Raw genomic sequence first — 23064 nt, forward strand, 5'->3', positions numbered from 1 at the left:
CGCCTGGACTCTCTTACCACAAGCCTGTCTCAGTGTAACCATGGGTCACAACTGATCCCAACACAGACCTTGGTCAGAGAAACAGACCACCCAGGAACCCCCATCCCACTGTCTAGTCAGAAAAACATGCTGTCTCTCGAGGGCAAAAGTGTTGATCTGGTCAGACCATTGGCTCATCTGGTTGAGAATTCCTCCATAATGGAAGCACAAAAAGGCTCTGGGAAAGGGCATGGTGGTCCTTAGTGATATCCTCAGGCAGGTTAAGGTGTGGCCTCAGACAGTGCCCACTTCTCCCCCTAGTGTTTGGCTTTGCAGTTGGGATTTCCCATTGATCAACTCTGAGTTTGAGTTCTGTTTACCACTTCCCTGCTCATGACTTTGGACAAGTCACTTCACCTCTTTGGACTTGTTTCCTCAACTTTTTTTTTTTTTGAAAGATCCTCCCACAGGTTATTTTGTACAAATAGCACAGAAGGACACCAGCCCCATATTGACAGAAGCCCAGGGATCACACCAGTGCTTCTGTCCTCACAGTGGTAGTTAAACACCTCTATTGTGGAGCCTTTGTGGGGGCTTGGGCATCTTTGGGAGCTGGAGCTAGACATGCAGCTGTACCTCCAGCTGCAGCCTTGGCCTTTGTCTGAGCCTTGGCCTTGGACTTTGGATGGAAGAGCCTAAGTCTCTTCGCCATGAGGGCAGGACCACTTTTCCCAAGCCTGTGTTAAGAAGTGTAGGCAAGTCAACTGAGCTTGTTTCTGCCACCCTATGGGATATTGGGCTTGACCTCCTTGGGTTTTACAAGAGCCTTGAGAGCTTCAGCACATGCACTCTCAGCCTTGGTGTTGTTGGCCTTCATCTTCTTTAGGCCCTTCTCATTGTGATTCTTGGAAAAGTGCATGTTCCTCAGGAACTTGGTGTCCAACCCCTTAAGGGATTCATATCATTGTTATTGGGGTTTCTTGATGTTGTTTCTGTACTGCTTTCGAGGTTAATTATTTGTGGTGTGGTTCTTAGACTTCACCATATTTGCACCAGGGTCAGCTGATCCCGAAGTGCCTGGGGCTGGAAGAGAAAGAGTAGTTTCCTCATCTTTGAAATGAGGTCATTAATTCCCATCAGTCAGAACTGGAGGTGGATGATTTTTGCTCATTCCCTTCCATGACCATGACAGTCTACCACATGTACATCAGCTAGCATCTTGAAATTTATTAAAAAGAAATGATAAAAATGTGTATGCTAGCTCAGCAGATGATGGAAATTAAGAGGGGCCATTATGGCCAGGGAACTCAGGAAAATTTGCATTCCACTCTAAGATCCATCTGCCTCCTTCCATGAGGTTTCTAAGGAAAAAGGCTGCCCAAGAAAAATGGCAAAGTGTGAGCTTGACAGGAATGTGGCTCTCTCATATTTCCCACATAATTCATGGGGCTGAATCTTCAAATGCCTTTAGGTTACAGAATTCTTTATGACCTTTAAATCAGGGTTCCCTTGTTATTTTGTTCTCGTGTTGACCTATACACCCCAATCTCTTACTAGTTGAGTTCTAGGTCTTATTTCTCAAACAAGCTAGAGGTTATGGAAAGTTCCCAGGTTTATATTCTCCTGGATAATCCAGAAATCAGAGACCTTCATGTTTTGAAAACGAATTTTCTAGCCAGAATGGAAGACATGTGGAAAGCCTTTGTTGTGGCTTAAAAAGCTGAGACCTCTAGTACCATTTATTTTTCAGTTATCACCAGCAAAATTATCAAAACTACTGTCTTGGGACTTTCTGTTGTAGCTCAGTAGTAAAAAACCTGATGAGTATCGATGAGGACTGGGTTTGATCCTTGGTCCCACTCAATGGGTTAAGGATCTGGTGTTGCCATGAGGTGTGGTGTAGGTAACAGACATGGATTGGATGTGGCGTTGCTGTGCCTGTGGTGTAGGCTGGCAGCTGCAACTCTGATTTGACCCCTAGCCTGAACTTCCATATGCCTCAGTTATGGCCCTAAAAAGGCCAAAAACAAAAAAAAAAAAAAAAAGAAAAAAAAAGTCTTCTTAGTTTGCTAGGGCTGTTGTAACAGAGTACCCCATATTGAGTGGCTTAAGCCACCAGAATTTATTTTCTCACAATTCTGGATGCTAAAAATCTGAAGACCAAGGTATTGACAGGTTTGGTTTCTTCTGAGGCCTCTCTGCATGGCTTGGCATCTTTTCCCTGTGTTTTACGTGGTCTTCCTTTGGTGTAAATCTGGGTTGTAATCTATTCCTTTTATGAAGGCACCAGTCCTATAGTATCTGAGCCCACTCTAACAACATCATTTTATCTTAATTACCTCTTTAACAAATGTCTCTCCAAATATGTCACATTCTGAGATGTTATGGAATAGGATTTCAACTTATGAATTTTGAAGGGGACACAATTCATTCTAAAAATTAAAAAAAAAAAGGATTTCCAGTCATAGATCAGCAGAAACGAAACTGACTAGCATCCATGAAGACATATGTTCAATCCCTGGCCTCTCTCAGTAAGTTAAGGATCCGGCATTTCTATGAACTGTGGCATAGTTCACAGATGTGGCTTGGATCTGGCTTTGCTGTGGCTGTGGCATAGGCTGGTAGTTGCAGCTCTAATTCAACCCCTACCCTGGGAAGCTCCATATGCTATAGGTGCACCCCAAAAAAATCCAAAAAAAAATAGAAAAAAAAGAAACCAATAGTGCTGGATTTGTATACACCAAAATAGTATAAATTGTCCTCAGTACTTTCCTTGAAGTAATCCAAAGGTTTTCTTTTTTAAAAAAAAATTTATTGGATTATAGTTGATTTACCATGTTGTATTAGTTTCTGGTGTGCAGCAAAGTGAATGAGTCATATATCCATTATTTTTCCTGTATAGGTGATCACAAACTATTGATTAGACTTTCATGTGCTATGCAGAAGGTTCTGGTTAATCATCTATTTTATCCAATAGTGTGTATATGTGACTTCCTCTCTCCCAGTTCCTTCCTTCCACCTAGTGGTTTCACTTATGATAACCATAAGATTGGATTTGAAATCTCTGAGTTTGTTTTTGTTTGTTTGTTTAATTATTTAGGGCCACACCCATGACATATGGAGTTTTCCAGGTTAGGGGTAAAATCAGAGCTGTAGCTGCCAGCCTAGACCACAGCCACAGCTATGTCAGATTTGAGCCATGGCCGTGACCTACAAAAAAGCTCACCACAGTTCCAGTTCCCTCACCCATTGAGAGGGGCCAGGGATCAAACTTGCATCCTCATGGATGCAAGTCAGATTTGTTTCCACTGAGCCACAATGGGAACTCCCCAGTTACTGTTTTTTAAATAAGTTCTTTTGTGTTATGTTTTATTGGATTCCACACATAAATGATATCATATGATATTTGTCTTCTTTTCTAACTTACTTCACTCAGTATGATAATCTCTAGGTCCCTCCATGTTGCTGCCAATGGCATTATTTCATTCATTTTTATGTCTGAGTAGTATTCCACTGTAGATATGTAACACATTTTCCTTATCCATTCTTCTGTTGATGGACATTTGCATTGCTTCCATGTCTTGGCTCTTGTAAATAATACTGCAGTGAACATTGGGGTGAATATCTCTTCAAATTAGAGTTTTTTTTTTTTTTCTGGATATGTTCCTAAGAGTGAAATTGTTGGGTCACATGGTAGTTCTTTTTTTTAATGACTTTTATTTTTTCCATTATAGTTGATTTACAGTGTTCTGTCAATTTTCTACTGCGAGGCAATTTGACCCAATCACACATACATGTGTACATTCTTTTTCCTACATTATCCTCCATCATGCTGCATCACAAGTGACTAGATATAGTTCCCAGTGCTATATGGCATTTCTATATTCAGTTTTTTGAGGAACCTCCATACTGTCCTCCATAGTGGTTGCACCACTTTACATTCCCATCAACAGTATAACAGGGTTCCTTTTCCTCCACACCTCCTTCAGCATTTATTGTTTGTAGACTTTTTTGATGATGGCCATAGCAGGGGTCTAGAGTGGTTCATTCAAATTAGAGAATGAATGAGAGAACCAAAGCCAGGTTGGTAGGGAGTAGAGAGATGAACATCAAAGGGACATGGCAAGACCCACTGCATGGTGGCTAAGAATGAATGGCATCTCCATTGGATCATCATCTCACAGTATAAAGAGTAATGAGAACCAGTCTCCATTCTCAAAATAAGCCCCAGCTGTCACGTATGGTGACAAATGAATGGAACAAGGTCAGATGTCAGCTACAGATTCTTGTGTGGGACCAAAAGATAGACCAGTCTGATAAAAGACCTGCTTTCTCATTGGATATGTATGGAGGAATTTGCATAATCCGTGAGTGTTTAGAAACCGAACTTGGAAGGAGCAATGATAGCCATGAGAAGTGGGAAATGAATGAATGGGGCTAAATTACAAATCAAAGGTCACTGAGAAATTGTTGGATTGGTTTGAAAAAATGCAGAATTGAGATACAATTTCCAAAAATAAAATAACATTAGGAGTTCCTGTTGAGGCACATTGGAAACAAATCTGACTAGTATACAGGAGGATGTGGGTTCCTTCCCTGGCCTTGCTCAGTGTGTCAGGGATCCAGAATTGCCATGAGCTATACTGTGGGTTGCAGATATGGCTCAGACCCTGAGTTGCTGTGTGGCCTAGGTGAGCAGCTACAGCTCCAATTTAACCCCCTAGGCTGAGAACTTCCATATGCTGCAGGTGAGGCCCTAATAAGCTAAAATAATTATAACTTCGATTAAACTATTGAAATGAAATTGTACAAAGTTCCATTTTTGCTTGCCCAGGTTTTGAGGGCTATGGTGATTGAAAATTCACTTTTTATATGTACTGGTGCTTCTTGCACCCACATCCATAGAAGCCATCATAATCCATCTATATTCACACTTCTTCATTCATTCCAGAGGGAGGCACAAGTTTTCTCACTGCAGCAATGCAAGAAGTCCTCATCAATCGATGGGAACTGGCATGAAAGTTCAAACTTACATGCTACACATGTAATAAAGGAATGAAATTGAGGAATAAATCCTCACCCACACTCTGCCCTGCCCTAGGTTAGGGCTGACTGAGGCAAAATCAAAGTGATTTAAAGATTCCTAGTCTATCATTTAAAACTTCAAGTTCCTCTATTAGGCCCTTGCCTAAAATACCATGAAAGATTAATTTGTTTGACTTGGATATTCCATCTACTAAAATACAAATACCAGAAGAATCACACAAACTGTCATTTTTCACAACAATACGGTATAAAATAATTCATCTGGAAGTTCCCGTTGTGGTGCCGTGGTTAACGAATCTGACTAGGAACCATGAGGTTGCACGTTCGATCCCTGGCCTTGTTTAGTGGGTTAGCCATCTGGCGTTGCCGTGAGCTGTGGTGTGGATTGCAGACGTGGCTTGAATCCCACGTTGCTGTGGCTCTTTTGTAGGCAGGCAGCTCAGCTCTGATTAGACCCCTAGCCTGGGAACCTCCATATGCCGCGAGAGTGTCCCAAGAAATGGTAAAAAGACAAAAATAAATAAATAAATAAATAAATAAAAATAAAATAATTCATCTTACTGCTGTTCTTTCTTATATTTTATTGAGGTATAGTTGCCTTATATTAGTTTCAGGTTTACAACATAGTGATTCGATATTTTATAGATTACATACCATATGAAGTTATTACAGTGTGATTGACTCTATTCCCTGTGCTGTACATTACAGCCCTGTGATTTATTTACTTTTATAACTGGGAATTTGCACCTCTTAATCCCCTTCATCTATTTTACCCATATATGCACCCTCACCTCCCACAATGTCCCCTCACCTGTGGCAACCACTGGTTTGTTCTCTGAGTCTGTTTCTGTTTTGTTATATTTGCTCATTTGTTTTGGTTTTTAGATTCCACACATAAGTGAAAACTATGGCATTTTTCTTTCTGATTCTGAATGTTTTTCTGTATAATTTATTCTTTACCTCGATTGATAGTGTCTTTCATACCAGGCATTTCAAACCAAAGACTTATTCCTATTAACTTACATCCATTGATTTTTGAAAAAAAAAAAAATTCAAGTATATCCATTGTTTGTTCTTTCTTACTTGTTTGCTGGCTGGCTTGCTGGATGGTTGGCTGGCTGGATGGCTTGCTTTTTAGGGCCATATCTACAGCATATGGAAGTTCCCAGGTTAGGGGTCAAATGGGAACTGCAGCTACAACTACACCACAGCAACAGCAATGTGGGATCTAAGCCACATCTGCAACCCATACCACAGCTCACAGAAACACTTGATCCCTAACCCACTGAGTGAGGCCAGGGATCGAACCCTCAACTTCATGGATCCTAGTCGGGTTCATTAACCACTGAGCCACAAAGGGAACACCCAGAAGCATTTCTGATTAAACAGAATAAATAAACCTTCCTTCATTCTGAAGATAAAATTAACAGATAACAAATATTTGGAAAAACAGCCATCTCTAAGAGAGAAGAACACACAGGCAAGAAGCCACAGAAAAAGTCAAGTAATGAATTCACTCTGAGCACATGGAGGTGAGGAAGAGTAGAGACCAAAATATGTAAAGGCATAGAGCTGGCTAATTAATAGTCAATTAAGTGATTTCTTTTTCATAAATCTAATAACCCAAAAGCCTAGGATAGCCATAAGATATCCATACATTGGACAACTTTTTAAAAAGGGACCATGGTACTATCAGCACATGATTGGGGAACACAGATGCTACAATTGGGATGCACCTGGTCTGATCGAGAGGTCAAATACACATACCCACACCTGCAAAAACTTCTAGAAATTTTACTAGAAACATGTTTATGTATGCATAAGTATCTTTGCATGCATATAGATTTCTACACAGATGTATACCAAAATTTAAGTGACCAAATTTGGCTGAAGTTAAAAATAGATGGAAATATGGGAGGTTCTGAATAAATATGGAAAGAGTAAATAGAATATGATTTTGTAGAAAGGAGAGGTATTATGGTGTGGGTCTATCACTGTAGCGTATGAACCAAGACATGGGTAGAACTGTCCAACTGCAGCATGTCAGAGACCAAGTGGTGCAAGATGACAGGGTGTGGTTCCAGTTGATAAAAGAATATTTCTCCATGGAAGCCTTTCCTCAGAGGCTGTGTGTGTGCAGGAGAGTGCATGTGTGCACACATCACCACACCCCACACCTTGTAATCAGGGCCCACAAGTTTTCATGGATTTAGCAGTGGAAAGCCTATCCATTTGAGACTTAATCCTGCTTATCAGTTTCTCCAAGCCCCGTTTCATGTCTTTATTTTTTAAACTGTAGATAAATGGGTTCAGCATTGATGTCAGTACAGTGTAGATGACTGTTGCTATTCTGTCTTTGACAGTGTAGCTGGACAATGGCTGGAAATAGACATAGCTAATACTCCCATAAAACAGAGTCACCACAGTGAGATGGGAGCTGCAGGTGGAGAAGGCTTTGCGTTTTCCAGCAGCGGAGGGGATTTTGAGGATGGCTGTGAGTATTCTCAGGTAAGAGAAGACAATGCAGCCAAATGGGGCCATCACAGAGGCCAGCCCTTCTGTCATGGCAACAACTCTATTGACAAATGTAGAAGAGCAGGCCAGCTTCAGAATGGGGTTGACATCACAGAAGAAGTGATGGATAACATTTGATGCACAGAAGGTGAGCTGATTCACCAGGAGGACATGTAGGAGGGAGTGAAGGTAGGAGAAAGCTGTGAAGGCAGCCAGTAGCAGCACACAGCATCTGTGGTTCATAACAGTGACATAGTGGAAAGGGTTACAAATGGCTACATAGCGGTCAATGGCCATAGCTGCCAGGAGATAACTGTCCATGTTTCCAAAGGCCACGAAGAAATACATCTGTGCCAGACATTCATTGTAGGAAATGGTCTTTGTCTCTGATAAGAAGTTCACCAACATTTTGGGGACTATAACTGTTGTGTAGCAAATATCATCAAAGGACAAGACGCTTAGGAAGAAATACATGGGATTTTGGAGTTGAGGATCAGAGCGGATAGCCAAGACGATGAGCAGATTTCCCATCAAGGTGACCAGGTACATGATAAGAAAGAGGAAAAAGAGTGGTTTCTGATCCTCTGGGTGAGAGGAGAGTCCCAATAAGATGAATTCAGATAGTCTTGTGAGGTTGGACATTCCCATGGACATGTATTTACTTATAGATAAACAATACTGTCAGTTGATGGTTCTTACATTATGGAGGACATGGAATTTTCCATCTTGTCCTTACACTGAGTAGGTATAAAGAGAGTTTCTATTGAAATATTTTCCCTCCTGAATATGGAAAAAATCAGAGCCAAAGTTGTGCTTTCACTTGTTCTTTTAAAATCTTTGAGATAGTGATGTAGAGAAAATGGATATGGGGCAGCATTGTTGAGAGAGAGAAAGCGAGAGAGGAAAAGAGGGGGAGAATGTCGTTGAGAGTTTGATTTCCTTTTTCTCTATCCTACTCCATGGCTGATGATCACAGGAACTACAGAGGCAGTCTGCAAAGCAAGTTTAGGTCTGCTTCAGATTAAGGATTATCAGTGACTAACCCACATCTAGATAATCATAAGTTATCTAACTTGTGGTTGATGAGTAGTCATCTTTTAAAATAATAGATACTTCTTTGCACATTATTTATAAAGGAAGGAAGAAAGCCATTTAAAGAGTATTGAGTTGAAAGTAGGTATTACCACTGTGGCACAACAGGATCAGCAGGCCTCTCTGGAACACTGGATTCCAGGTTCAATCCCTGGCCTGGCACAGTGGATTAAGGATCGAGCATTGTTGAAGCTGTGGCATAGGTCACAACTGTGGCTCAGATCTGATCTCTGGCCAGGAGGCTGAGAAAGAGGAAGTGAACTTGGGTGAGAAAATTCTCTCCCCAACCTCCCTATTCATCAGCTGATGACACAAATCCTGAGGTCAGTGGAGGGTGACTCACAAGCAATGGGTAAAAGAAGATTCACTTTTGGAGTATGGATCAAAAACCTCCAGCGTTGGCATGAACATAAGTTAGGTCTCTTATTTAGTGTCCAGTGATGACCAATTCTCTGAGGTCAGACATTCACACCTTCTCATCAGGCATTCATTCTCAAAGCTGATTTCTTACCTGGGAAGAACATAGCAGCCCTGCTTCATGTATTTATTCCATTTTTTCCCTTACATTATACTTTATGGGATGATTAGTCAAAAAAAAAAAAAGAGAGACAAAATTAAGCCAAGAGATAGCATACAGCAAAGGCACCTGATTGACTGCAGACAATCTTCTTGTGATTCTTGAAAGTGATGTTCCCTTCCTTGGATTCTTATGGTCTTCTGCCAGCTATAGATACTCACAGCTCCTGCTTTCCTCCTGGGAGTATCTTCTACTACTGTGTCACTAAGTCCCTGGTGTTTGGTGGAGGGGAGAGTATGCACACAAACATCCGTTATCTATGTGCAGGACTGTCTCCACAGATTCAGGAGGAATTGCATGTCTTCTCCTTTCCAGGTGGTCCCAAATCCCTTTTTTCAAACTTCTGAGTGTAGTGCAACTTCTGCCTCACCTGACATAGGTGTCCAAGAGGGACAATAATGTTCTGGACCTGGCTCTTTCAACCCTGTGAGGACTCACCTGGGAGATGTCTCATGCAACACTGAGGATGGAGTACCAGGCAGGGACATCTAGGTCCATTTCCCCCCTTGAAACTATAAAGCTTCCACTTGGCCTCCCCTGGATTTATCCAATTCTCCAAAGGACAACTACCTTAGAGTTCTCCCTCCTGCAACATGTGAGGTATCTTCTGCCCATTGCTCTCAAGTTCAGACACAAATGCTTGTTTAGTAGCTGAGGTCTTATGCCTCTAACAAATGGGAGAGTCATAACCTTGGAACCTAACCTTAGATCACCCTTTCTTTGTTAGCCAATCCTCAAGGCTCCTGCTCAGATATTTGCTTACCATTCCATGCTACCACCCCTAGGGTAAGCCACCAGCTTCAGATGTTTCACTCTTAATGGATGAAAGCACACAGCACCCACACATCAGGGTCCTGACATTCCCTGCCAATTACATAGTGCTCACTGCCTGACACTTATTAAATTTTTTTTCATCTTTTGTCATTTTAGGGTGGCACCCATGGCATATGGAGGTTCCCAGGCTAGGGGTCAAATTGGAGGTATAGCTGCCAGCCTACATGACAGCCATGGCAACACCAGATCCAAACTGTGTCTGCAACCTACACCACAGCTTATGGCAATGCCGGATCCTTAACCCACTGAATGAGGCCAGGGATCAAACCTGAATCCTCATGGATGCTAGTCAGATTTGTTTTTGCTGAGCCATGGTATGAACTCCTGTCTGAGTTATTTCACTTCACATAATGTCTTTATGGTCCATCCATGCTGTTATAAATGGCAATATTTCCATCCTTTTCATGGCTGGATCATATTCCATTGTATGTATGTGTGTGTGTGTGTGTGTGTGTGTATATATATATATATATATATATATATATATATATATATATATATCACATTTTCTTTGTCCATTCATTTCCCAGCAGACACTCAGGTTGTTTCATGGCTATTGTGAATGATGCTGCAGTGAATCTGTAGTTTTATTTTTATTTTTTTTAATTTTCCCACTGTACAGCAAGGGGGTCAGGTTATCCTTACATGTATACATTGCAATTACAATTTTTCCCCCACCCTTTCTTCTGTTGCAACATGAGTATCTAGACATAGTTCTCAATGCTACTCAGCAGGATCACCTTGTAAATCTATTCCAAGTTGTGTCTGATAAGCCCAAGCTCCGGATCCCTCCCACTCCCTCCCCCTCCCATCAGGCAACCACAAGTCTCTTCTCCAAGTCCATGATTTTCTTTTCTGAGGAGATGTTCATTTGTGCTGGATATTAGATTCCAGTTATAAGTGATATCATATGGTATTTGCCTTTGTCTTTCTGGCTCATTTCACTCAGTATGAGATTCTCTAGTTCCATCCATGTTGCTACAAATGGCATTATGTCATCCTTTTTTATGGCTGAGTAGTATTCCATTGTGTACATATACCACCTCTTCTGAATCCAATCATCTGTCGATGGACATTTGGATTGTTTCCATGTCCTGGCTATTGTGAATAGTGCTGCAATGAACATGCGGGTGCATGTGTCTCTTTTAAGTAGAGCTTTGTCCAGATAGATGCCCAAGAGTGGGATTGCAGGGTCATATGGAAGTTCTATGTATAGATTTCTAAGGTATCTCCAAACTGTTCTCCATAGTGGCTGTACCAGTTGACATACCCACCAGCAGTGCAGGAGGGTTCCCTTTTCTCCACAGCCCATCCAGCACTTGTTATTTGTGGATTTATGAATGATGGCCATTCTGACTGGTGTGAGGTGGTATCTCATGGTAGTTTTGATTTGCATTTCTCTTATAACCAGCGATGTTGAGCATTTTTTCATGTGTTTGTTGGCCATCTGTATATCTTCTTTGGAGAAATGTCTATTCAGGTCTTTTGCCCATTTTTCCATTGATTGATTGGTTTTTTTGCTGTTGAGTTGTATAAGTTGCTTATATATTCTAGAGATTAAGCCCTTGTCAGTTGCATCATTTGAAACTGTTTTCTCCCATTCTGTAAGTTGTCTTTTTGTTTTCTTTTGGGTTTCCTTTGCTGTGCAAAAGCTTTTCAGTTTGATGAGGTCCCATGGGTTTATTTTTGCTCTAATTTCTATTGCTTTGGGAGACTGACCTGAGAAAATATTCATGAGGTTGATGTCAGAGAGTGTTTTGCCTATGTTTTCTTCTAGGAGTTTGATGGTGTCCTGTCGTATATTTAAGTCTTTCAGCCATTTGGAGTTTATTTTTGTGCATGGTGTGAGGGTGTGTTCTAGATATCCTTGCTTTGCATGCAGCTGTCCAGGTTTCCCAGCAATGCTTGCTGAATAGACTTTCCTTTTCCCATTTGATGTTCTTGCCTCCCTTGTCAAAGATTAATTGACCATAGGTGTCAGGGTTTATTTCCAGATTCTCTATTCTGTTCCATTGGTCTGTCTGTCTGTTTTGATACCAGTCCCACACTGTTGTGATGACTGTGGCTTTGTAGTATTTCTTGAAGTCTGGGAGAGTTATGCCTCCTGATTGGTTTTTGTTTCTCAGGATTGCTTTGGCGATTCTGGGTCTTTTGTGGTTCCATATAAATGTTTGGATTGTTTGTTCTAGTTCTGTGAAAAATGTCATGGGTCATTGGATAGGGATTGCATTGAATCTGTAGATTGCTTTGGGTAGGATGGCCATTTTCACAATATTGATTTTTCCAATCCAGGAACATGGAATATCTTTCCATTTCTTTACATATTCTTTGATTTCTTTGATTAAAGTTTTATAGTTCTCGGCATAAAAGTCCTTTACCTCTTTGGTCAGGTGTATTCCAAGGTATTTGATTTTGAGAGGTGTAATTTTAAAAGGTATCATATTTTTGTATTCCTTTTCTAATGTTTCATTGCTGGTATACAGAAATGCAACTGACTTCTGAATGTGAATCTTATAGCCTGCTACTTTGCTGAATTTATTAATCAGTTCAAGGAGTTTTGGGGTTGAGTCCTTAGGGTTTTCTAGGTGTAGTATCATGTCATCTGCATACAGTGACAGTTTGATCTCTTCTCTTCCTATATGGATGCCTTTTATTTCTTTTGTTTGTCTAATTGCTGCGGCTAGGACTTCCAAAACTATGTTGAAGAGCAGTGGTGAGAGTGGGCATCCCTGTCTTGTTCCAGATTTGAGGGAGAAGGCTTTCAGTTTTTCCCCATTGAGGATTATATTTGCTGTGGGTTTATCATAAATGGCTTTGATTTTGTTCAGGAATGTTCCCTCTATACCCACTTTGGCGAGGGTCTTGATCATGAATGGATGTTGGACTTTGTCAAATGATTTTTCTGCATCTATTGAGATGATCCTATGATTTTTGACTTTTTTTTTGTTAATGTGGTGTATGATGCTGATTGATTTGCATATGTTGAACCATCCTTGTGAACCTGGGATGAACCCAACCTGGTCATGGTGTATAATTTTTTTGGTATATTGTTGGATTCGGTTGGCTAAGATTTTGTTGAGAATTTTTGCATCTATATTCATCAATGATATTGGCCGATAGTTTTCTTTTTTGGTGGTATCTCTGTCTGATTTTGGAATGAGGGTGACGGTGGCCTCATAGAATGTCTTTGGGAGTATTCCTTCTTCTTCAACCTTTTGAAAGAGTTTAAGGAGGTTGGGCACCAGTTCCTCTTTATATATTTGATAGAATTCACCTGTGAAGCCATCTGGTCCTGCACTTTTATTTGTAGGGAGTGATTTTATGACCTCTTCAATTTCATTTCTAGTGATCGGTCTGTTCAGTTGGTCTGTTTCTACTTGATTCAGTTTTGGCAAGCTGTAAGGTTCTAGAAAATTGTCCATTACTTCCAGATTGTCAAACTTGTTGCCATACAGTTGTTCATAGTATTCTCTTATGGTTTTTTGTATTTCTGCTGTATCCGTTGTGATTTCTCCTTTTTCATTTATAATTTTGGTGATTTGGGTTCTTTCTCTCCTCTTTTTAGTGAGTCTGGCCAGGGGTTTGTCCATTTTGTTCACCTTTTCAAAGAACCAGCTCTTGGTTTTATTAATTTTCTCTATTGTTTTTTGAGTCTCTATTTTATTGATTTCTTCTTTGATCTTTATAATTTCCTTCCTTCTGCTGACTTTAGGACTTTTTTGTTCTTCTTTTTCTACTTCGTTTAGGTGGAGGGTTAAGTTGTCAATGTGGGATCTTTCTTCTTTTTTGAAAAAGGCCTGTATTGCTATAAATTTCCCTCTGAGCACTGCTTTCGTAGCATCCCATAGATTTTGAGAGGTTGTGTCTTCCTTATCATTTGTTTAAAGGTAGTTTTTAATTTCCTTCTTGATTTCCTCATTGACCCATTGGTTTTTTAGTAGCATGTTGTTTAGTCTCCATGGAGTAGGTTTTTTCTCTTTGCTTTTCCCATGGTTGATTTCTAATTTCATGGCATTGTGGTCAGAGAAGATACTTGAGATAATTTCTATGCTCCTAAATTTATTGAGATTCGCTTTGTGTCCCAATATGTGGTCGATTCTTGAGAATGTTCCATGAGCATTTGAGAAGAATGTGTCTTCTGATTTTTTTGGATTTAGTGTCCTGAAGATATCAATGAAGTGTAACTTTTCTATTGTTTCCTTTAGGATCTCTGTTGCTTTCTTGGTTTTCTGTCTAGAAGATCTGTCCATTGATGTGAGGGGGGTATTTAGGTCTCCTACTATGATTGTATTCTCATCAATATCTCCCTTTATGTATGTTAATATTTGTTGTATGTATTTGGGTGCTCCTATATTTGGGGCGTAGATGTTGACAATAGTAACATCCTCTCCTTGGATGGATCCCTTAATCATTAAATAGTGTCCTTCTTTGTCTTTCTTTATGTCTTTTGTTTTAAAGTCTATTTTGTCTGATATGAGCATTGCGACTCCTGCTTTTCTGTCATGTCTATTGGCGTGAAATATTTTCCCCCCCTTTCACTTTCAATTTTTATGTATCTTTTGTCGTAAGGTGAGTTTTTGTAGGCAGCATATTGAAGGTTTTTGCCTTTCTATCCACTCTGCCACTCTGTGTCTTTTGATTGGGGCATTCAGTCAATTGACATTTAAGGTGGTAATTGATAGATGATTATTTATTGCCATTTGAACCTCGAGTTCCCGTTGATTCTATGGTTCTCCATTCTTCCTTTCTTTTTTTTTTTTTTTTTTTTTTTTGGTTGGATGGTATCCTGTTATTATCTGCTCTAGTGGATTTTTTTTTTCATTTTTTTCAAATGCAATATTTGGTTTTGGCTTGTGATTGCCCTGTTTTTTAAGTATGCTAACCCCTTCCCATAATTGTGTGTTTTAGTGTGATGGTCCTGTAAGTTCAAACACTTCATTACTATATTAAAATTAAGAAGAGAGACAAACAAACAAACAAACAAAAAGGGTTATTTACTTCCTAACATCCCTTGCCCACATTTTATGGTTTTGATGACTCTTTTTTATTTTTTTCTTTTTAATTTTATTTTGTTTGAAGCATGTTCATGATTAAATCTGTATGCTGGCTTATTTGAGTGACTGCTCTCTGATTGCGGTTTCCTCAGTCCTAGTTCTTCCTCTTCTTCTTCTTCTTTTTTTTCCTTTTTCTTCCCTTTCCTTCCTTTCTTTTTGGTTTAGAGAAGCCCTTTCAATATTTCCTTTAACCTGGGTTTTGTATTGCTGTATTCTTTAAGTTTTTGTTTGTTGGGAAAAATTTTTATTTCCTCTTCTATTTTAAATGATATTCTTGCTGGATAGAGTATTCTAGGTTGCATATTTTTTCCTTTGAGCACTTTAAATATCTCTTGCCATTCCTTCCTGGCCTGTAGTTTTTCTGTAGAGAAATCAGCTGATATTCTTATGGGGGTTCCCTTGTAGGTAACATTCTGTTTTTCTCTTGCTGCCTTTAGCATCCTCTCTTTATCACTAACTTTTGCCATTTTTATTATGATGTGTCTTGGTGTGGGTCTGTTTGGGTTCAGTTTGTTTGGGGCCCTCTGTGCTTCTTGTATCTTGAATCCAGTATCCTTTAGATTTGGGAAGTTTCCATTGATAATTTCTTCAAATATATTTTGCATTCCCTTATCTTTTTCTACTCCTTCTGGAATTCCTGTTATGCATAGATTGGCCCGCTTTATATTATCCCATAGGTCTCTTATATTGCTTTCCAGTTTTTTGATTCGGTTTTCTGTCTGTTGACCAGATTGAGTGATTTCCATTATTCTATCTTCCATGTCACTGATTCGTTCTTCTGCATTATTCATTCTGGTTTTTACTGCCCCTAGTTCAGTTTGCATCTCTGCATATGAATGTTCCAGTTTTTCTTGGCTCCTCCTTATATTTTCTCGTTGCTTTCTGAGGGTATCTGCATTACTGTTCATATCTTCTCTTAAGTCCTTCAGTATTTTCACTATTTCTCTTTTGAACTCCAGGTCTGTCTGACTGCAGAGATCTGTTTCATTGTTGACTGTTTTAGGTGAGTTCTCCTGTTGGTTTGCCTGGGGGTGATTTCTCAGCTTCTTCATCTTGCTTGTTGTTTTCTTTCTCCTGAGGGAGTTGTACTCTCCGTGATCGGGCAGTGTTTGCCTTGTCACTGCCGTGGAATATTTCCTGAGGGCTGGCGTTGTTGGTCAATCTTTTTTGAGGCAGTGTGGCTTTTCTGGAGTGTTGATGGGGCTAACAGTGTTTCTTTGAAGCAAAGGAGGACTTCCTGAGGGCAGACAGGACTGGAAGGTCCACACTGCGATGGTAGCAGATTTCACTTGGTCATGCAGAGCTTTCTCTGGTGTTTTTGGGCTGTGGGGTTCTTGCCGGGGGTTGGCGGTGTTGGGCAGCTGCTCTTCAGGGGTGCATCACCCCCTGGGTGCTGGAGCAGCTATCTGGGTCACTGAGAACCTAAGAGGCTCTTCCCTAGGGCAGCCCAACTCAGAAGGACAGCCTGAGAATGTAGGCAGATCTTTTCACAGTCTGTCCAAGCTTGTTGCAGCTTTTCTGGGCTGCAGGGGCTCTTCCATGGGGCTGGTGGTGCTGAGCAGTTATTTCATGGGAGTGGGCCCCCCCCCTGGGGGCTTGGGCAGGTAGCAGGGCCGTTGGAGACCCAGGAGGCTCCTCCCCAGGGCAGCCCAACTCAGAAAAACCGTCTGAGATCTTTTCCCGACTCGGCCAGGCTTGTTGTAGCGTTAATGGGCTGCAGGGGGTCCTGCCTGGAGCTGGCAGTCCTATGCAGCTGGTCCACTAGGTCTCAGCACCCCCTGGGGGCTTGGGCGGGTAGCAGGGCCATTGGAAACCCAAGAGGCTCCTCCCCGGGGCAGCCTGTCTCAGAAAAACCTTCCAAGAATTAGGCAGATCTATTCATGGCCTGGCTTGGCTTGTTCTAGCTTTTCTGGGCTGCAGGCCTTTTCTCGGGGGCTGGTGGTGTTTGGTGCTGCTCTGTGGAAGTGTAGCCCCTCCAAAGGGCAAGTAGGCCTGTGCAGGGACAGACCCTGCGGTAGTAGGCTTCAGGCAATTGTTGAGGCCAGCCCTCCTGGATGGCAGGCAGCCCCAGGTCCCTGAGAGCGTAGGGCGTGGCAGGGGTTGGGGGAGGGGATGCACTGGGAAGCACAGCTTTCAGCTAGCTAGAGGGCGTGTAAGCTTGCTGTGGTGTGGGGGGTATTCTATGGGGACCCACCCCTTCTTCTCTCCCCTCCCCAGCATGGGCGCAGACCAGGCTCTTCTCCCAGGTTCCCTCTGATGCGGCTTTTCACTTCCCTGCTCCTAGAGTATTGCTCCCTTCCTCTGGGACAGCTTTGTTTTCTAGTCTCCCAGGCAGTCTCTGCCCCGTCAAATGGTTTCTAGGCCTCCCAAGCATTTTCTGCTCTGCCCCACCCCCCTAGCCCGGGGACTAATCTCTGGAGCGGAGGTCTCGGTGCCCAGCCCCCACCCAGGCGTCCCCTGGCCCTTTCCCAGGGACTAACCTCTGGAGCTGAGGATTCAGTTCCCAGCCCCCACCCAGGCATCTCAATTTTTGGTGACTGTGCCCATAGTTCAGATGGTCCATTGGGTTCTTGATTGGCTTTTACGTACTCCAACTTACTGCTACACTCTTCTCTGCATCTGGAGATTCCTCTGGTTCATTTGATCTTTCACCCAGTAGGTGACTTTCCAGGGTGTGGGATCCCTTTCTCCACAGTTCCCTTTCGGGAGTGCCCGTCCCGCTCAGATTCACCTTCTCTCACTCTCCTCTTTTCTCCCGTTCTGCCCAATAATGTCAAGAACTTCTTGCCATTACTGGAGTTTAGGTTCTTCTGCCAACGATTGGTTGCTGTTCTGTGCGAGTCATTTATTCTGTAGATGTGCTTTTTTTGTTGTGTTTGTGGGAGAGGGCGAGCGTGTCTTCCTACTCCTCCGCCATCTTGTCCTCTTCTCCTGAATCTGTAGTTTTAATGTATCACTGTACCCAGCACACAAGCAGTGGCTCACTTCCCCTTTTCACACAGCAGTTGCCTAAGCACTGGTGTGGGTGGATGTGTTTTTTCATTCTTCCCAACCCATGCACATTAGCCAGAAAGTCTTCCTAGAGCAATGATCCAAGGCAAAATTAAATTGTAAAAACTAACCAAAATTTACAACTTAAATGTAAACAAAACTGTAACACTCAGTAATATTCAAATGAACAATGTTAAGGTAATGTGATAGATCATGTTTTATTGAAATGAAATTGGCCCTATTAGGTATAATATAAAAAGAAGTAGCCTTAGATCTTGTTTCAATTTTAATGTTTCTGTAGTTTTTGCTTTAATAATACTTATATGCTGAATGGCTATTTAAAGAAGTAGACACAAATGATGTTAGTAATATAAAACTCTGTTTAACAGCTTAGGAAGATCAAATATCATCCTGAGCCCAAATTGCCAGTAAGGAATCCTAAAAGACCAAAATTATTAGAATGTCATTTCACAACTCTTTAAAGCTGTCCTGTTCACTTGAAAAAATTTAGTATTTTGCCTTTTTCTATATCAGCATGGAAGGAGTACCTAGAGGGCTAATGGGATCTAATTAATCACAGCAGTAATAACAATTACCATTAATTGAGTCCTTTATATGTTCTAGGCAGTGTCCTTATGTCATCATTAATGCCATTTTATTTATTATCTCTTACTATCTGAGTAGTACTTCATTATCTTTCTGCAGCAATCAACCTTATCAGGATGGTTATACTGTGTCTTAGAGGCACTGATGGTGATTTTTCTAACATAAAATTATGTAACTACCATGACCACATATCTGTTCTGGTGAGTGGGAGAACCCCTGAGCTTTTGTACTTGTTTTGAGGAAAAATGACAGGTAAACATAAGAATGGTGGGCAGAATTCTAAGGTGACTTTCAAGTGCCCTACCTCATGGTCTATATGCCTTGCATATTTTCTGGGACTGTGAATCTGATAGATTTTACTCCTGTGATGAGGTTATGTTATATGGCTCATGTGACTTTAAGAAAGATTATCTGAATGGGCTGGAGATTCCTTTAAATCTCAGTAGGAGGTCACAGACAGAGGAAGTCAAAGATTAGAAGCATGAGAGGACCTGGATATAAAGGGGGCCACATGTCAAAGATTGTGACTTCCCTCCAGGAGTCCTGGAGGTTAACAGGAAGATGGGACCCCTATTTTAAAACTGCAAGTAAATGAATTCTACCAAAACCTGTATGAGTTTGGAAAGATAGTTTTCTTCAGAGCTTCCAGAAAGGAATTCAGCCAAGTCCACACCTTGACTTCAGCCTTGTGATATTTTTATGATGCTATCAACATGATTTATGACTTTTGAGGTTGGCCTTGATCACCTGAATGAAGTAGTGTTTGTGAGGCTTCTCCATGGTAAAGTTACCTTCCCACTCCCACTTCATACTGTCTTCTTTGGGGACAGTCAGTGTGCACAGCCCATGCGAAGGAGTGGGGGAGGTATACCCCTGTTCTGGGGAGTGGAACTGCCACAGATTTATTTTTTTATTTTTATTTTTTAATTTCTGCAATACATTATTTTTTTTCTACTTTACTGCATGGTGACCCAGTTACACATACATGTATACATTCTTTTTTCTCACATTATCATGCTCCGTTATAAGTGACTAGACATAGTTCCCAGTGCTACACAGAAGGATATCATTGCTGATCCATTCCAAAGGTAATAGTCTGAATCTTAACCCCAAGGTCCCAATTCATCCCACTCCCCCCTCTTCCCCCTTGGCAACCACAAGTCTATTCTCCAAGTCTATTTTTTCTGTGGAAATGTTCATTTGTGCTGTATATTAGTTTCCAAACATAAGTGATATCATATAGTATTTGTCTTTCTCTTTTAAAGTTAAGTTTTCATTGTCTCTCAATGGTTTTCTAATACACAATCTTAAAAAATGGTTTTATATGAATATCTGATTGGGGGGTGGGTGTGCTGAGGAGGAAGAGATGGCTCTCCCTGGTGCTAAGGGCTATGTTTTGGACACCATGATGGCTTAGGCTCCAGTGTGGTTGGGGCTAGAGGCATCTGGGCCCAGGTTCTTTTAGAGGAAACACACATTGGAATTCATGTCATTGGGATTCAAGGGAGGGCTCCAAGTGTTTAATTATTCCCTGAAGGAGGGAATTGGAAAGTTTGTAATCATAGTCTCTCCAGATTGTTGAGCATTGTGCCTGGGTTTAAGTGCAGCATCTTTTACTGAGAGGAGACCATGGAATGTTTGCTGATCTATTTAACATCTAGGGATTCATGACCCCTCTGAGGCTAATTCAGCCTCCCATGTTCAAAAATGGAAAGAGAGAACCTTCTAAAATGTTGCTTTAGGAGTTCCCTGGTGGCCTAGTGATTAAGGATCCAATATTGTCATGGCTGTGGCTTGGGTTGCTGCTATAGAGTGGGTTGTACCCCTGGCCAGGGTATTTCCACATGCCAAGGGCATGGCCAAAATGTACTGCCAAAAATATCAGATCAATGCTTGTATTCTGCTCTTTTGTATTAATAGACTAGTTCTGTATTATCTGGTCTGTTCAAGCAGTATAACAAAATAGTTATTTATAAATTGAAAATTAACATTCAGTAAACCTAAATTTGGATATATACTTCCCAATTGAGGAAGGTATAAAAAATAAAAAAACAAAACAAGAACAACAGGAGTTCCCACTCTGGCACAGCAGGTTAGGCATCTGGCATTGTCTCTTTAGTGGCTTGAGTTTGATCCCTGACCCAGTGAAGTAGGTTAAGGATCCGGTGTTGCCACAGCTGTGACATAGGTTGCAGATTTGGCCCCTGGCCTGGGAATTTCCATGTGCTAAGGGTGCAGCCATAAAAAAAAAGAAAAAATACAACAAAACATAATAAAAACAAAATCTTAACAAAAGCTTATCTGCATACCAAAGGAGGAAATCACTAAGAATAATAAAATATGAAACAGAATGCTTGCAGCAGTTCTCAGAAAATAGGCTCCACTATTCTCACCCCACTGATCCTTCATCAATTTGTTAAAAATACTCTTTGACAAGCCTGTTTCAGGGAAATTTTCATTTCAGAAATTTTCCTTTTTCTTAACTCCTACATAGTCTCCAATTCACCTCCAGGTGGTGAATCATCATGTGAGAATAGTGGAGAAAAAATCCTCTTGGCTGCTGTGTGCCCCCCATGACCACCACCCCCTTCTGTGAACCAGCTGTGGAGTGGCAGCAATACGAAATAGTTATATAGGCATAGAATTGGAGCTACAGCTGTGGGCCTATGCCACAGCCACAGCAACTCAGGATCTGAGCCACCCACATCTGCAGCCTACACCACAGCTCACCACAATGCTGAATCCCCAACCCACTGAGCGAGGCCAGGGATTGAACCCACATCCTTGTGAAAACTAGTCAGATTTATTTCCAATGTGCCACAATGGGAGCGCCCATATTTATGAGTCTTGCATTTTCCTCTGAAAAACCTTCCAGTCTCTGAACCATGTGCCAGCACTGTAGGGCATGGCCATGCTTGGCTTCTTATTTCTCTCTAACATCTCTGTGCAGCTGACATTTAGGTTTCCTTTTCCTCCCCTTGTGAATCCTTATGATAACACTTTCAAAGATCTCTGGCACACAGTGAGAGTTGGAAGCCATCCATGCATCCTTTTGTGTTATGGAAAATGGCTGAACATTGACCCACTTGCAGCCAGAGTCAGAATGCACCCCTCATTAATATCCCTCTAGCATCTGCTGATCTGTCCTCAGGAAAAACTTTCCCTCATCAACTAGCCAACCTCATCAACTAGCCACTGTCCCCAGCTCATTCCATGTCTCCACACATGATTCTTTCTAATCTTGTTCCCTTCTCTCTATTAAAAAAAAAGTCCTTTACTGCCTGACCTTTGAGACCTTTGCATATTTCTTGGTGAGGGAGCCTCCAAATGCAATAGGAGACCTCCCCAAATTGCCTCAGACCTTTCCCCAAGACCCTTACAAATAAAGTCTCTCCTTATATAAGCCTGGAGATATTTGGTAATTTGGCACCTGCTACTTAAAAGTATGTGTGTTCGATAAACAAGGATTTACTGTATAGCACAGGGAATTATATTCAACATCTTATAATAACCCATAATGGAAAATAATTTGAAAAAATATGACTGAATCACTTTGCTGTACACTTGAAATAACAGACTATTGTAAACCAAGTATACTTCAGTTAAAAAAAAATCTATACAGTGTTCTGTGCCTGATAAATGTAAAATCCCAAATAACATAAAATTTTGCTCCAAAAGCTTGGTTATTTACACTGTCTAGGTTATTTTATCTCCTTGGGATCCCATAGGTTTTTGGCCATTAGGTTGCTGGCTTATAATCTAGAACATAATATTTGTTTTTAAGTCCAGGTTACTGGTATATGGTAGACAAGAAATAGAAATTTGTTGAGCAAACAAATTCACAGACCTCTGAATTGCCAAAGAAATGTATGGACTAGCAGCGACTTTAATATTTTTCAGAACATGCAAATAAACAAAAGCTCTTTTTCCTACCCAATCAAGGTTAGTAGGTTGGCTTGAATCTGTTAACAATGAAGGATCCCCAGTAGTTGGGAGCACCTACTACTAGGGTCACTGTTACCTAATATTCCCTCCCTGGGAAGATACAGTTGGATTCAGGTCAAATTAAATCCATAAGGAGAGACTTTAATGTACCTTCAGCTGTGCCAGGTGGGAAGCAGGGAGGAGAATGCCAAGATGATGTACTCTTGAGGAAGTGGCCTGGAACTGCTTAGTCAGAGTCATCTGGTGGGCTGATTCCATTTCTTTTAAATATAATAATATAGAAGTCAGGGTATGAATCTTTGAGATGATGCAGAGGAAGGAGTCATTGTTCTGACCTATAATGGGAAACAGATCTTGCTGTTGAGAAGCCCTTGGGCTAATGTTCTGAATTAACTCTCTCTCCCACTCTCTCATAGACACACACAC

At 41.1% G+C, this 23064-nt stretch overlaps 4 protein-coding genes and 1 pseudogene across 8 annotated transcripts in view; 2 read left to right on the forward strand and 3 right to left on the reverse strand.

The window, feature by feature from the left end:
• Positions 1–23064, forward strand: part of LOC110258960 (olfactory receptor 1J4-like) — a 141228-nt gene that overhangs the window by 78600 nt on the left and 39564 nt on the right. The window lies entirely within an intron of this gene.
• The window catches only part of LOC100620597 (olfactory receptor 1J4-like), an 82191-nt gene that overhangs the window by 43336 nt on the left and 15791 nt on the right, over positions 1–23064 (forward strand). The gene's annotated exons all lie outside the window — the stretch shown is intronic.
• The window catches only part of LOC110258964 (olfactory receptor 1L6-like), a 184725-nt gene that overhangs the window by 36038 nt on the left and 125623 nt on the right, over positions 1–23064 (reverse strand). For 3 of the 4 annotated variants that reach the window (XM_084995070.1, XM_084995067.1, XM_021082250.2), the window contains one exon: positions 22789–22973. The gene's annotated coding sequence lies outside the window, so the exon portion shown is untranslated. Of the gene's footprint in view, positions 1–22788; positions 23048–23064 lie in introns of all 4 variants that reach the window. The other variant, XM_084995068.1, reaches the window with a different exon arrangement.
• On the reverse strand, positions 551–1024 carry LOC146407235 (large ribosomal subunit protein eL29 pseudogene; annotated as a pseudogene).
• On the reverse strand, positions 7210–8187 carry LOC110258959 (olfactory receptor 1L3). The gene has a single exon (XM_021082246.2). The coding sequence runs from the start codon at positions 8185–8187 to the stop codon at positions 7210–7212; it is 978 nt and encodes a 325-aa protein (XP_020937905.2).

The sequence above is a fragment of the Sus scrofa genome, chromosome 1, assembly GCF_054392235.1.
Source record: "Sus scrofa isolate SSC_HxYL_T2T_F1_AM1 chromosome 1, Sscrofa_HxYL_maternal_Yorkshire_Landrace_v2.0, whole genome shotgun sequence".
Lineage (NCBI taxonomy): Eukaryota > Metazoa > Chordata > Mammalia > Artiodactyla > Suidae > Sus > Sus scrofa.

Excerpts from the sequence above, each read along its gene's own strand:
- LOC110258959 (XM_021082246.2), bottom strand. The coding sequence starts at position 8,187 with ATGGGAATGTCCAACCTCACAAGACTATCTGAATTCATCTTATTGGGA.